We start from the raw sequence: 15405 nt of genomic DNA, 5'->3' as shown, positions 1-15405 counted from the left end.
GAAAGGAAAGGAAAGGAAAGGAAAGGAAAGGAAAGGAAAGGAAAGGAAAGGAAAGGAAAGGAAAGGAAAAAAGGAAAAAAGGAAAAAAGGAAAAAAGGAAAAAAGGAAAAAAGGAAAATGAGAAGAGACTCTATAACACTTCTCTCTTCCTAGCTAGAGACTTCTGAGTCAAACACCTACTAAGGCTGGCACCTCACTGTAAATGCTGGGCTGCGGTTTATCAGAAATAAATACCCAGAGGCAGCAGCGTCCTGATATGATGTCCTTTTGCCCTGCAGTGCCAGACCAGAGGTGGTCCTGACCTGTAAAAAGTACCTATTTTCCAAGAAAAGTCCTTTTCCCGACCACGTCCCACCACCCGATTGCCTTCACCCCTTACCGGGATGTGTATTGAAAGAAGATGGTGAAAGATTTAATTTTCCTTTGGGAGATGCAATTACAGCAGAAATACTGCAGGAGAGGCACACTCTCAGACTCTGGCTTCTCAGTATCTCATTATTTATTACAAATGTAGCAAACATTGGGAGTCTACAACCAGCTTAGAGTGCTCATAAATTAGAGACTGTAGGACTACTTTGGGGCGAGAAAAAAAGGAAAAGAAAGAAAATCGAGATCCAGATTTGCAGACGTCTGCCTTGAGGCATGGGGGAAATAGGAGGCAGAGGGTAGATTCGGGGTGATTTTCGATAATACAAACGTGGAGAGGAAAGGTCCTCCCTCCCTCTCCTCAGGTGGGGCCATGGGACGGGTCCTGTCCTGGCGACAAAAACCGGTCCAGTTCCCGTGAAGAAGGGAATTGAAAGGAAAAGGGAAAACGTGAGGGAATTGCTGGAAAATATCCTGAGGAAAGATAATCCCTTCTCTGTCTATAAAGCCCTGGCCATGCATGAGGGCTCCCTCCCGCCGCCCTGCTGCGGGTCGGTGCGAGGCACCCGGGAGGGACCAAGAGGAGAAGATGCTCCTTTTCTCCTTCTCCTATTCCTTCTTCTTCTCATTCTCCTCCTCTCTTCCTGCCTCTGCAGTAAGGGCTCGCTCCCGCCCCGGGGGATCCCTCCGGAGGGTTTCTAACGCCGCACTGGGACCCTCCAGGATACCGCCTCCTGCCTGGAAAAAGCAGTGCCTTTCCCACCCCCGCCTGCCCGCTCCCACCGGTGACGAAAAACCCTCGAGACGAGCCCGATGGGCTTCTAAGCTAGCTTCTGCCAGCCGAGGGGTCCACGTCCTCTCCCCACTTCAGTCAAAGACCCCTCCGCCAGGAACCCAGCAAAGCAATTCTTGCACCACCCCGCTCGGGCTGGTGCCGAAGGCGGGGTTGGGGAGGGGGGGACACCCGGAACCACAGACAGCGGCTCCTCCCCGCCGGGCGCCAGCCTCCCTTCAAGGCGTGCCCCGCTCAGCTCAGCCGTCGGGAGGTGGGGGCGGCGGCCCGAGGGGGCGACCCCCTCCCCGGGAAGGTGGGCGCGTGCCTGTTCTGATGCCGGCTGCTCTCCCCTCCTGCAGGTACTGGGATGATTTCCACGCCTGCACCCTCACAGCGCTCACTGACTGCCAGGAAGGAGCGACAGACCTCTGGGAGAAACTGAGACGGGAATCCAAAAACCTCGATTTCCAAGGCAGCTTATTTGAACTGTGCGGAGGCGGCAGCGGCGCGGCACCGTCCCTCCTCCCGCCGGCCTTGCCCCTGCTCCTTGCGGCTCTGTGGGCCGCCCTAGTGACCTGGCTGCCTTTCTAGGGGGGCGAGCACACTCACACCCACACCTTCTCCATGTGCTGGATCTACAGAGGAAGTGTCCATCCGTTGCTTTGGGGACGTTGTGCTTTTCTGTGGTTGATGATGATGATGATGGTGGTGGTGGTGGCTGATGATGGTGAAACACCCATGTAGGACTGTGGAAGCGTTCTCCCTTTATTTTTTTGTGTTTTATTTGCCAAATGTTACCAAACAGGCAGCGGCGGGCAGCCCAAATCGGACCTCAGCTTTACTAACGCTTCGAATCAAAAATAGAAACAAAAAATAAAGAAACAAACTCGAGCCCTCGTTGCGCAAAAGCAATCTCAGGAACGGCTCTGGGCCACCTACTGCTAAGGCTGTAACCGGCCGGGTACCTCCCGGCGAGCCACGGGCTCCGCTAAAAATGTGGCAGTGTGCGAGGCGAGAACAAAAACCGCAGACAGAAAAAGGCACTGGCGATAAATCCAAGGTAGATGTCCACGTGTGAAGCATATGGTGAATAATTCACAATCTCTCATCTTTCCTCCACAGTCGCTTGTTTTTTTTGGTCATTCCACTGCAAAAAAAATTAAAAAATAAATAAAAAAGAACATTTTTCCTCAAGGGGAAAAGAGCGAGAGAGGGAGAGAAAGAGAGGGAAACGAACAGTTAAGAAAGGAAGGAAGGAAGGAGCAAGCAAAAGAAAGACGTGTCTAAATGGCCGGAGGAGTGAAGGGATGCTGCTAACATCTCTGAGAGTTTACCTTTACTTGCTGTTCGAAGGCATCTTTCCGAATTCACTGCCTTTAATTTTTTCCTCCTCTTTGTTTTAGATGTTACACATACCAGTAAAATACCTGAATATCCAACCGTAGAGATCACAAAAAGGGGGCTTAAATGTAAACCTAAAGGAAAAAAAAAAAAAACAACAAAACAACAACAGTGAAATGATTTTGAAAAAAAAAGAGTCTTGATTTTAAAAGAGATGAAATATGTAATTTAAACAAAAGTTTATTATAAAGTCAATTCAGCAAAAAAAAAACCAAACAAAAAAAGATTTGCTACAAAGTATAGACAGAAGTATAAAATAAAAATTATTGTTTGAAATGAGGGTGTCGTCCTTTTTATAAAATATGCCTAGAATATCTTGGAAAGGACAGGGCTTTTAAGGCAAGGAAGTCTAAATCCTGAACTCATCCCTTGACGAACATGGCAATTTCAGTTCAAACAAGGACAGGGTGACTGAGTCGCTTAGTCGGAGCCTTTCCTCTTTTTTTTTTTTTTTTCTTTTCTTTCTTTCTCCCCTCCTTCATTTCTCTCTTAAAAATACGCTGTAAATCCTCCCACCCTCCCACCCTCCTCCTCCTCCTCCTCCTCTCGAAGCCGCGAACCGCAGCACCCTCGTTTCCCAGCCGCCCGGGACTGGCGAAGGGAGCCCCCGCAGAGGAGGGGGCGGGCGGAGCGGCTCTCCCGCGGGCGCGGAACCGTGCGGAGCCCCGATGGAGGGAAGGCAGCAACCACCATTAAGGAGGAGGCTGCCGAGCCGGAGCCGGGGCGCAGAGGAGCTCTTTCATAATTAATAAGGCAGCTCAGCCGAAGAAGCAAGGGGAAGGGGGGGACGGGGTATTGATTTCGCAGCAGAAGCTGCTCTAACCTCAGCTATTTATAGGCGCCCGATGCCTTTATAAAGAAATGCACATCAAAGAGTAAACACGTCCTTTTTACTTATAAAGCAAGAGCCCAGCTGGCGACCGGGGGTGGGTGGGTGGGCGAGTGGGTGATGGGGAGGTAGGGGCCACGAGTTGGTGCGAGGTGATTTATTCCAGTGGGGAGCCGATCCCTGTGCAATAGCTCTCTTTACCAATGTGTAGGGTGGCAGGGTCTCTCCTTCGCCCCCTCTCCCCTCCCTTCCCAAGGTCCGCAATGTAATGTGTAAGCAATAGCAAATGTAACAGTTCATAAATCAAACAGTGGGTCGCAAGCCAATCTGCATTTCCCAAACGAATTGAATCCCAGCAACGAATGTGCTCAGGAACTGGAGCCAGGCGCCTTTACCACTGGAAGCAATGTTGATTTTTTAATGATAAAATACATTATGCGTGTGTTAGGGGGGCTTTGCAGAGCTCAGCCTCGCTTCGTCAGACACAGGTCTGCTGGAATTTCGTTTTCTTTTGGCCTCCCGCTAGACTCAGTCCCCACCACCACCAAAGAAAAAGGAAAACCCTGGAGAGCAGAGCTTTGTTTAAATGGTTTGGGTTATTTTCCTTCCCCACAGAGGATATAGACCTAAATTGATTTTTCTGTGCACATCTCTGTATTCATGAGGTCAGGCGCTGCTGTTATGGTTTCCTGTAGCACGAAATGACAGATGCCGAGGAGAGACGGAAGAGAGAGCCCTTGCTGGGGTACGGGGAGCTCCGCAGCCTGTTGGCTACGCCGGCCGGGCTCCGGGGACCCTTGCCGGCGGCAACCCCGCTCCGCCCCGGGGTGCCCGGGCGCAGGTCCCGCCCGCTGCCGGCATTCCCGACACCGCCTCCGCCTTCCCGGCTGCTGGACGGTGCCCGTCCGTCGGAGAAAGGTGGAAGGGAGCCTCCCAGCTTTCCCTCTCACCCCTCAGAAGAAAACTGAAATGCCATAATAAGGGGGCGATTTCCAGCTCATTAGAGGACTCGAGTTATCTTCGCGTGAGGTTCAATTACTAATGGATAATCTCTCCGTAATTAGCACATCCCCCAATTAGCCCTCCATCGAGGAGGATAACAAACGGTGGCAAGCCGGGGAAAAACAGCCCAGCGGGTTGAGAAGGAGCCCTGTGGTCTTGCCCGGGCCCCTTCTCTCCCCTCCTGCCTTCCCCTGGACTCTCCTGTCTGGGGCCTCTAATTGTCGGGTGCCACCGGGCCTCCCGGGCTAGCCTAGCAGCACACCGGGATTTCCCGCACAGACAGCAGGAAGTGTACCAAGCCCCGGTCCCGCCGGCTCAGCTCCTCCTGGGCAACCGGCAAGCGAGGCTGTCTCCGAACACTAGCAATCAACAAACTCCCCCTCACCTTCCCCCGTTCATTTTATAAGAGCCCCACAATGCGCGAGGCATTGGTTGTTCCCTTTCCTGCCCCTTTCGGGGGTTATTTCTGAAGCCTGCGAGCAATAGTCGATTTTATTTTTTTTTTTTTTGCCCCCAGGGGTGGTTGCTCTGCCTTGCCTTGTTGTGTGGCCAAGGAAACATAAGCCGTCCGCCAAGTCCCAGAAAGGGACTGAGTGTACTGGATTTGCCTCCTGCCGCCTTGCACCTGTAGGGTTTGTAAGGGCTGCGGGGGAAGGCTGGGGTGTCGCTTGCCAGGCTGGTCCCACTGCCCCAGGCAGCAGCTGCTGTAGCAAGAGCTGGAAGAGGTTCAAACTTCTGAACATCCCTTCTTAACTCCTGGGCAAACGAGAGGTGGTGAACTAGAGAGGGGAAAAAATGCAACAGAAAAGCATTTAAATGTTGACAGAGACCACAGTAAAATTATCGCCTACTAAAAAAAAAAAAAAAGCACACGCACACACACAAAAGCATAAATGCAGATCAACAGGGGGAAAACCCATAGCCGGAACAAAAAAACAAGCCAGTGCATTTCTAGCTGGCTGGATAATCGGGAAGCCTTGCAGCCATTGCGGCTCTGCCTGCCCTAATTCCTGTCCCCAGCTCCGACTGAGCAACCGCAGTCCCGCAGTCCCCGGAGGGCCGCGGGGAGCTGGCTCCTTCCCCGGCAGCGCTGGATGCACCCGTGCTTGGCAGGCGGCTGCTCACCTCCTGCCTCCCCCTTTTAGCAGCCTGGCTGAGCCCTGGAGGCAGGGCTGAGCCTCGCCCCTGCCTGGGCTGCCCTCTGCCACGGCGAGACCGTGCCAGCACTGGGCTGAGGTGGTGGTGGTCGATTCTTTTTGCTTTATAGGGGGGGGGGGGAAAAAGTCCTTTCCCATCTGTTCAAAGGCTGTAACAGGGAGATGGAGCAGGCCTGTGCTGGGAGAAAAAGCTTGAGCACAAATATACAGAACTGAGGAAAACCTGTATATGAATGGTAGTGAAGGCAGACTGGTTGGTGCTTACAGAGGGAGCAGGGGGAGGTATGGTATAAAAGTAAGCTGCAGTACTCATTTCACAGGACTTTCTGGTGGCTATGTCTATGTTTCAGAAGCAGCAGCCAGATACTGTTGGTCCCTGGCTCATTTGCACAGTCTAGGGATGAGTGGATTGGTGACTCTTCCAGCCCACTTCCTCTTCAGGACCCATTTTAAATATGTGCCGTTGCTGTCCTGCCCAGTGAAACCCAGCAGATTCTGTGAAGGGCTGACAACCTAAGGAGAAAGAGGTCAGTTCAGCCTTCCTATTCATCAAGGCTGATTCATTAATGATTAGTGCCATTAGGTGTACTACAGCAGTGCCTGAGGGCCCCAATTAAAGGAAAGTGAGGTTGTTAAATCCAGAAAGCCAGATTCTCCCTCTGTTACTCCTGCCTGATGCAGAGGTAGTGTACCCAGGGTGGGCAGCAAGAATAAACCCGGCTTTCTAGGTATGCAGCCTCTGTGCCTTTCCCCCTCACTCCTCCCACTTTTCCCTCTCCTTCACCTTAGCTGCAGATCTTGCCTACAGGGTGCTGCAGAGCGAGGCTAGTGCAGGAGTTGGCTACCAGGACTCGCAGGAGGAGGTGGCAAATCAGGTTATTTTTCTGAGCCACTTCATTTTTCATCACAAGTGGGTTTGGGTGGTTTTTTTTGGTTTATTGGGGTTTTTTTGTAGGTTTTCTTTTTGGCAGGGTTGGGGGCAGGCGAAGTGATAAGGACTGCAGAGGAGTCTGTTACAAAATCAGATACGATTTTAGCTGTCTGAAAGAGTTCCTTTAGGCTACAGGCAGCTGATGATCAATGGTGCTGTTGGCAAATGTGCTTCCAGCTGGCTGCTGCCTTTCTTGAGGGACAGTTTCAATCCAAGGCTCATTGCAATCGTGATACCACAAGGGGCATTCATTTACTTTGGGCTAAGGATCTTCTGCTGCCCAGTTCCACCAGTGCGAAGAAAAGCTGGAGGTGATGTGGGAGAGTGACAACAGCACTGTTATTGGTGAGTTATTGGTTGTTCCTTTCCCCTCAGATTCCCATGGTGGGTCTGTGTAAAAGATTTCACTCAAAGCCCCATACTCCTGAACTGTGGGTTTGCTAACAGATGGGCAGATTGTGCTAGCATAGGCTTTGCCTTTCAGGAGGTACTGAAAAAATAGGTTTAAGTGCTTTAAATTACCAGAAACCCAGCCTGTGGCCTGTGGCCTAGCTTTTTAGGCTTTATTGTTTGTTTTATTTTGTTTGTTTGCTTATCTCCAAAGCTGATATAAAACAAAGACTGAAACAACCTCCTGAAGGTCAAGGTGAGACTGACCATCATCTGAGTGCTGATATTCACCAGCAGCAATAAATCCTTGTTCCCAGGCGCTGGAAGTCTCTTCAGCTAGAAAAACAACATTACTGCAGGGCCAAACAACTAGTCCTGGCCTTTACACAGCCATTCTTTGGGAAAAAGTATCGCCTGAAGTCAATATGCATTCTGCCTAGGTAAGGATTTTGTATGCTCAGTTTTACCTGAAACAGGAATGTTATTCAAATATGAACTCCAGGTTCATGCTACCAAAATACAAAGTGCTTGCCTGTGCATCATGCTTTGCACCTTCAGGTTTCTTGGCTATGATATTAATTTATTAAGGACTGTCAAAAACTTACTAAATCTCTCAAGCATCGAAGATCAAATCTGCAGGGCACCTTTTTTGCTGTGAAGCAGCCTCAAGAGTGGATGGGCAGTGCGTCCTTCAATACCACTTTAATACCACCATTTTTTTTAACACTTTGGAAACTACTGGATATTCAAATTGATGGAGGGAACAAAAAAACCAAACCTCAGTCAACCAAACTAGAAAAAAAAAAATAAGAAAGCATAAGAAAGAAGCAACCACTTATATTGATAGGAGTTGTTTTAAACAGAGTTATCCCACCTTAAACCATCTATTTTGCTGCAGGCACTGTCGGTAAGTTTCCTTTAGGTACATGGTATAATTCTGCCAAATGCACCTCTTCAAGAGTCAAATCATGTGTCTAGTATAGCATCTCTCTTTGTCAGAACTTCTAATAGTAGTATCTTAAGTACAAGAAGTTTTACAGTACATTGGCAGTTTGGTGTTTATGCTTCTTTTAATGCATTGTGTTTTCACTGGATAGTGTAGGAGGTTTTTTCCATTCCTGTGCTCCCTTGGGGCACTTTCAGTTTTCCAGTCCCCTGGCACAAGCTGCCTTTTGCAAAGGAACAATTCCTGTAAAGCCATTACCTCATTTTGTTTCCCATATTCTAAGAAATCCTTAAATTATGTTGTCAAATAAAAAATCCAGAACATATTTCGTTGGCATGGAACATTGGTCACATTAGTTTTGCAACGCCTCATTGAAGGACCCAATATGTCAGAAAATTGTCCTAAGCTTTGTTTTTTATTGAGGCTTAATAGGTGCCCTTGTCCCTTTTACTAGATCTGTGATGCAAGACTTGGCTTTATTCTGTTGCCAAGACATTTCATTTGATCTTTTTCACCTTTACTTCTAGTGTCTATTGAATGGGAGTAGCACTTTGAGACATTTGATGGGTGAAAAATGCTACATGAGGAGGTAGGCATTATTAATTAGAACAATCATTTTATCTTTTAGCTTTCATCAGAAGAAAAATGCCTGAATTGAAGTGACAACAACAAATAATAGGTAAAGGATGCTTCCCTGTGGTTTCATAGATCTGCTGTGTAACAGAAAACATTCAGCCCTGGGTGCCCAAGAGTTGTGGTTCACATCTCCCTCTGAAGAAGCCTCATTTTAAAGGATGGTGTAGCATACCACCCTAATGCAGATGCTGCTTTGCAGGCATTTCTGGCTGTGAATTTCAGGCTGCGCCCTTGGCTAAGCTTTTGAGGACAAGTTGCAATACCTGCCCTTCTTGAAGAGATCCTAGTCCATTTTCAGCCATGTCTCTCACTTCTTGCAAGCTCCTTGTTTTGCTGTGCATCAAAGGTTCATTTAATTATCTTCCCTCTCTTTTCTTTAGGTGTTGGTGATTTGCACTCTCTCCACCTAAATCAGATATCTGGCACATCAATACTTAGAAGGCTTAGGAGAAGAAGAAAACATCAATATTTCACTGAACACACAAAGTCGCACAACTCCCTACAACTCCCAGTCTCCATTTTAATGTCCACCGTGGTTAGTTTGTTTTGGTCTTTTTCTGTCAGATGACTGATTTCAGTCTCTCTTTGAATCCCATCTGTGTGAATAGCTTGTTTTTCTCCCTAGCAAGTGTTAACAAGGAACTGCAAGGATTTTGTTCAGGCTCACCAGTCAGGCAACCCTGAGGTGGTTGACTTCTAGGAAAAGCCACAGCAGGAACAAGCGAGAGCCAGCCTACGCACCAGGCACAGCTTTTGCTGGTCTTTAGTTTATGTTCCAACTCGTGCTCGTGTTAAATGAATCGCCATTAGCAACTGCAATACAGACAAATGCAAGGAAGAACAAGCTGGACGCTTTATCACGGAGCTACGCTTGGAAGTGATGGCCCATTGTAACACAGACTCATCCACCACAGTGGAGCTGTTCCAGCTCACGGCAATTTAGGACTTGCTGCGTTCACTTTAACCCCTGCTCTGAAGTTCCTGATCTTATCCTTTATGTGAACTAGATCATGCAAATGGGGGCACTGGAGTCGCAGGGAAGTTGAGTAGAGTTCCGCATGAGCACTGGTGTGAGAAGGAGCAGCAATTAGCTCTAAACTCACTCTGCTGGCCTGTCGTTTCCGAGCTCTGCCCCTGCTGCTCTGTAACTGGAAGACTTTCGCTCTAGAAGATGGGGAGAAGAACATTTTGCTCATGCTCATATTAATCAAGTCGTCTTATGAGCTACTGAATCTGTGAAATTGTATCTCCCGTGGAGTTCAGTGGTAATGACTGTCTCTGATGTGGACTCTCTGGTGTCTAATAATACAGTTTTGTTTCTGCAGTGAATGCACTCCTAGCATTTTTTCTCCTCTGTCTGCCTACTTCCACAGCACTTGTAGGCAGTTTAAACCTTTGAAACTTCTATCCCCTGTCAAGTTTGATCAAACTCAACTCACAAGCTCAAAAAATTATTTAGGAGGGACCGACTGGCACTTGCACAAGACAGTGTGATCTCATAAGCTTCCTTTCCTTGGGAAACTAGGCTACCAACCTAGCAACGGGGGGAAAAAATGCCATCCTGCTAGCAAAAAGGACCTAAACACTTGGAGGAAAAAGGAGAGATGGGAGAGGAAAGTGAAGCTGTTTTGAAGGGAAAAAAATAACTGCCTTGTGGTTGCAGAGCTCTCATACACTTAAAGGGCCAACCTTGGAGAAACATGCTGGAGAAAATGTTCTCCAGGAGATGATAAGTTCTCGTGAAAATTGGTAAGGGAGAGAAATCACCTGGACTCATCATACCACCAGGCATGCTAAATGGATATCTATATGGTAAGAATTGTCCCCAGTGGTACCTGTTTCTCTCTGTGGACTAGAGGAAGCCACAGATACAACTAGCATGCAACTCATGTGCCTGCAGTATCTAAAACAAGGTGGATCCTACCCCAAAGGGAATGGTCTTCTTACCACTCTGTCTTTCAGACCAAAGTTTTCCATGGTGCTGCTGCAGGTTTTGTTACTTCATGTACTAGGTTTGTATGTTAGAAAAGCTGTTGTATGTCTTAATAGCTGCAGATGCATGCATGGTTTTACTGGGCATTTATTAGCACTTATCCTCTTTGCACTAAAACCTTTCTTGTTCTTGTACCTTATGGAATAAAATTCTTTAAGTGAGCTTTAATGATTCTATGATTCTACTTCTTTACAAATTAGGAGCTGTTATTCTGCTTTTATTTGCTATCACATAATACTTGAGGCTGTCAAAAGTATTATAGTGCATACTCATATAAATTGATATTTAATTTCAGTAATTATAATGTCACTAATTGTATTTTTGCACCTGATGCAATTACTGACATCCAGCTCTTTAGATCTACTTTGTTCTTTCTAGATTTAGCCATTCCTTACTCTTTAATCTTCCCTGCCTACAGTAAATTGTATGCACAATGAATCTTGGAAATAAAAGCTCAGACCTTCCCATCAATTGCTGTGTGCCAAATGCATGGGATAGTTTAAAACTATGTGTGTACCTAGAGTGCAGGATACACTCAGAACGCCATTGCCTATTTATATGTCTTTTTTATGAGGCTTAGAGTGGGTCGTGTTATCCAAATATTGCACAGTGCTTAACTACTTGTACTGGCCTATTGCTAAAGGTTTTCCAATTTTTAGGAGGCTTTTTTTGCTTGTAGCCTTTCACTTAAAATTACTCCAGGGCTGCTCTGGCAGCCTCTTGCACCTGGTTTCTCAATACTCTTTTCCTCATGGCCTTGCACTGGTGCATTTGTTATGTTGTATTCCCTGGGAAAGGGTTTGCTTCCTATACCTCAGCCATCCTCTTGTCCTCTTCTCCTCTATCTCATTGCATTGCTGTTGAGTTATATATAATTCATAGTCTGCACTGAAGTTCCCACACAGTCTCCACTTGGTGCCTTCATACCAATGACTGCATATTAGAAAAAATATTACCTATAATGAGTAAATAATAGCAATTTTAATATCGGATAAGCAATATCTAATTACAGACAAGTACAAGGCTTATCAGCCAATTAACGTGCAACATTTGTACTTAATTAAGCATAATCCAGTCAGTGCCGGTGTTGTCATCAGACAAAGATCACTGAAAGGCAATTTGAGCAGGCTTTAATGAAGGGTGTAATTTTACTAAGGGGTGCTTGTTGGTACAACTGTTATCCCTTGTTGCACTGGAGCAGACACCCAGGAGAGGATGGTCACCTGAGGACTCCCGACTTCATCTCGTCTTGGTTGGCTACAGTTTTCCTTTTAACCTTGAACTTGATGTATGCCAGCAGCTACAAAACACATGAATAAAGTATATGCTTTGTGTCTTTCAACCTGCCTCAACTTTCTTTGTGTTAAAGCACAAAGTAAAAAACTCATTTGGGTCATGGAATTCCTGCTCTGTCGCAGCAGAGTTTGAGGACAGTGATCCCTCTTCTTAAAGATGCCATTGGTCTCTAGGTTATAGTCCACATGGAAACTTGTTTTGGTTCAATTTCATTAATAGAAAACCTTTAGTGGGCAGTACATCTCTATTATTATTGCCACATGTCAATATTATTGCCATCCATTATTTCACTTTAGGAGTGGCTTTTATTATTCTAGCTTTGAAAACTGTCCCCAACTGTCTTAAATTAAACCAACATAAATTTAATTTAACCTGAAGGGGATGGCTAGTCCCAGACAGTTGTCGTGTTTCTCTGCTGCTAGCAGTACGTGGTGCTTTGAGATTTCGCGTCTTATGACAGAGCCATGGCTGCATCCAGGATGGAGTGTCCATGTGGTAAGGAGGACTGACTTTACTAAGTTTTACTGTTTGAGCTCATCTCAAACATCTCATCTCAAACAGCTCATCTCATCTTGTAAAAACAAGCCCTTTGACTGAGTGACCAAATTCATTGCTTGCTACAAATGTATGTACTTTATAGACCGTATCATAACAGTGGGGCCTGAGCTGGGTGACCAGGGGGTGATGAGGTACTATGACAGTGGACAGGTATTATGCAAACTGCTGCTTGTACAGTTTGTTGCATAAAGCTTTATGTTACAGCTTCTTTGGAGCAAAGACCTGGAGGTCTGCAGAGATGCTCTCTCAAAAAAAAATAGCCTAAGACTACAACGAAAGTTAATTTGCACTGAAGTGACTGGAGAACTCAACCTTAACAACAAGGTGAGTAACCTAAAAAAGGACCTACAGCCTTTAAATCAATCATATCTGAACAAAAAAATTCAATCTTCTTACATCAAGACACTCTTTGCCCAATTATCCCAAGCAGTGTCTCCACAACAGGCATCCATGTAGCCATGAGAAACGTGGTTTATATCTAGTGATTTAAAAATCACCAGCGAGGGCAATTCCATACCTCCTCAGCCTTTGTTGCTGCACTTTCTTCTTCACTTTTAAAGATATCTTTCTCCTAAGCTCAAACTGAATTTTCCAGCTTGAGAAATGACTATGAACAGGTTGGCTAAACGCCTTTCAGGAATGACACAGATCACATGTGGACATCATGTGGACCTCTCCAACCCTTTTTTGTGGCTTTCTAGAATTCCAATGTGATAAATGAACAGCCTCAGGAAACACTTGCTCTTTTAAAACATTTTCTTTTTGCAGAATATGTTCTTTTTATTAAATAAACAACATTATTTGGTCATCAATCATTACCATGTTTTCTGACCAGCTTTTCTGAAGTCTCACTAGGGCAAAGACTTGCTAACAAATATATGAGGTTACTGTTGCCTCTTTCAGCTCCTGGCCTGGGCAGAAGGAAAGCCCTCTCAGTTAAATCATGTTCTCAACTGGTTACCCTCATCTACTATGGCCTTTTTGCAGCACCTTTCCTCAGCAGCTTTGTAAACTATATTCCCCTCACCAACCATGACTGTAGTCAGCTGAGACCTCCAAATGTCAAACCCAGTAATAGAGGTAGTGTCTCCTAGCACCTCATCCTGGAGACCTGATGGACTCCCAGCAAAAGGAGCAGATTAAAAGGCAGTGGAGCTTTAGTATTTTTACACTGTGACAAGGAACCTTTGTATCTTTCTTACTTACAGAAGCTGCTTCAGAGGATGAAGGTGTAGGAGGAAACATAGTCAAGAGAAAAAAGCTTACCCTGAATATTTCCATTCAGTGTACAGGAAAGCTGCTTGGTGACATGCAGAGGTTTACCCCAACTTTCTGTGTAAATAGTACTTGGCTTTATCATGTAGACTTAGCAACTTTTCTGGAGGAGCTGGGGTCAAAACTGACCTGCATGTACTCTGCATTTGGCAGTGAGAAAAAACCTCCTTGGGGGCTGTGGAGCTCTGAGAGCTTTAAAAATGTATTTAAAGGTCAGACCACAGCTTTGGCTACTCATTTTAGCTCTTTTCCTCTGACATGTTCCTAAAATGGGCTTAGACTCTGAAGGCACCTGTTAAAGAGTATAGTGTGAACAAAATCTTCTATGATCATAAAAGTGAAGTTTCAGGTCTTCTATTTTTGGAGAAATATAGCTCTGGAAGAGAAATTTAGGGGAAAAGAATACACTGACTGCAGCTGGGACTGTTGTATTTGGTAATGGAGATGATCATGTGAAACCTGCCTGAGTAATATGGAGAATATGCCCCATGTATTATTTTCCAGGTCAGTGAAGCTCCAAATACAAAATGAAACCATCAGAAAGTTTCCTTGAGTCTATGCCACTGATGGCAACTCTGAGTGACTCTGGACTTGATTTTCAGAAGTTCTAGATCATCTCAGTTCCCAGTGTAATCAAGTGGAACTGTGGCTGCTGATCTTCAAGCTTAAGCACAGCTTGACTTATAGACTTCAAGACTCTAATGAAATCTTTTGTTCTTAACCTGCTGTGCAGATATGGGTTAGCTGTAGCTTTGGGTCCCCTGTCTTAACTGCTTCAGTGTTGGATTGATGGGAAGGTTGTTTCTGAAAGAAAACAAAAGTGAATGGTTATGTAGAAAAGTGTGAAAACAGGCCATTTTCGGTATGTTTTTGCTGTATCTCACCACTTTTACCTGTCCTCCCTGAAAGGCAGGCTTGGTTGTATGCACTTTTATTGTCTGAAGCTAGTTTTTGTTCACAGACTTAGCCAGACTCCCTTTAGGTAATGTTTATTCACTTGTATCACCAGGCAAATTCTGACACAGCTCATCAGCAGGAGGAGGGGCTTGTCCTAAATCTCCTGTAAGATCAGCTGACAGAGCAGTGTTAGATAATGCAAGTCCCCAGGTACCATGCAGGGCTATAGATTATTCCTCAAGAAGTTTGTCTTTATATTATCCCTGCCCTTCTCACTCCAAATACCAAAACTCTTGTGCCAACCTGCCTCCAGAGGCCCCCTTCTGTGCCCTCTCTTGCACGCTCAGGTCCCCAGGACAGGCTGAAACCAGGTGACAGATGCAGTGGGGTGTTGTGTGAGCTGCAGGGCAGGAACAACCCTCACACAGTTACCTTCAGCCAGCTGCCCCATGAAATCAGCTTCGGTGCTGGATCCCACCCCACAGTACATGGGAAAGAGAGACTCACCGGTGCTGTGGTGTAGGAGCTGGTAACATGGGCAATCCCAGACCCATGCCCAGCTGACACAGGCCTGGGTGGGACAAGCCTGTGTGTCCCTGACAAGTACAGAGCCCAACCTGACATTGCCTTCTGGAAGCACCTGCTTTTCTCTCACCATCGACCAGGAAGTCTCTATAATCATCTCTGTAGATACCTCCGATGGCCTAGGAAAAAAGTAGCCAGAGGTGGTCTGCAAGCATGAATAGTTCCCACAGATGCTTTAATCTTGTCAAGAGGAAGGTGTTTTTCCAGTCCTGCATATAAATTGAGACCAGAGACCTAATTACCTCACAACTTTCCTTACAATGATACTAGTTATTTATTTTGAAGTATTTGGGGTTAGGCTGAGGGCATGAAAAAAATAGAGAGGAAAGCCAAATCTTGAGCTTTTGTGGCTTTTTTTTTTTTTTTTT

The 15405-nt window shown here is 46.0% G+C and overlaps 1 protein-coding gene and 1 long non-coding RNA gene across 3 annotated transcripts in view; both read left to right on the top strand.

The window, feature by feature from the left end:
* Nucleotides 1–2818, top strand: part of NRN1 (neuritin 1) — an 8700-nt gene extending 5882 nt beyond the window's left edge. Inside the window, exon 3 of the mRNA XM_017808636.1 lies at nt 1501–2818. Coding sequence (XP_017664125.1) covers nt 1501–1732 — 232 coding nt within the window. The 3' untranslated portion in view covers nt 1733–2818. The remainder of the gene's footprint in view (nt 1–1500) is intronic.
* Nucleotides 2819–5672: 2854 nt separating this feature from the next.
* On the top strand, nt 5673–10588 carry LOC108494141. Of its 2 annotated transcripts, XR_001873754.1 has the most exons (4): nt 5673–6057; nt 6639–7291; nt 8426–8476; nt 8814–10588. It is a non-coding gene; the product is annotated as an uncharacterized LOC108494141 (long non-coding RNA). The 2 variants fall into 2 exon arrangements; XR_001873753.1 differs by having other exon boundaries at nt 5673–7291.
* The last annotated feature ends 4817 nt before the right edge of the window (nt 10589–15405 follow it).

This window comes from Lepidothrix coronata, unplaced genomic scaffold (genome assembly GCF_001604755.1).
Source record: "Lepidothrix coronata isolate B3197 unplaced genomic scaffold, Lepidothrix_coronata-1.0 Scaffold23, whole genome shotgun sequence".
Classification (NCBI taxonomy): Eukaryota; Metazoa; Chordata; class Aves; order Passeriformes; family Pipridae; genus Lepidothrix; species Lepidothrix coronata.
Note: the sequence above shows the minus strand (reverse complement) of the source record. Positions and strands in the feature narration are given on the sequence as shown.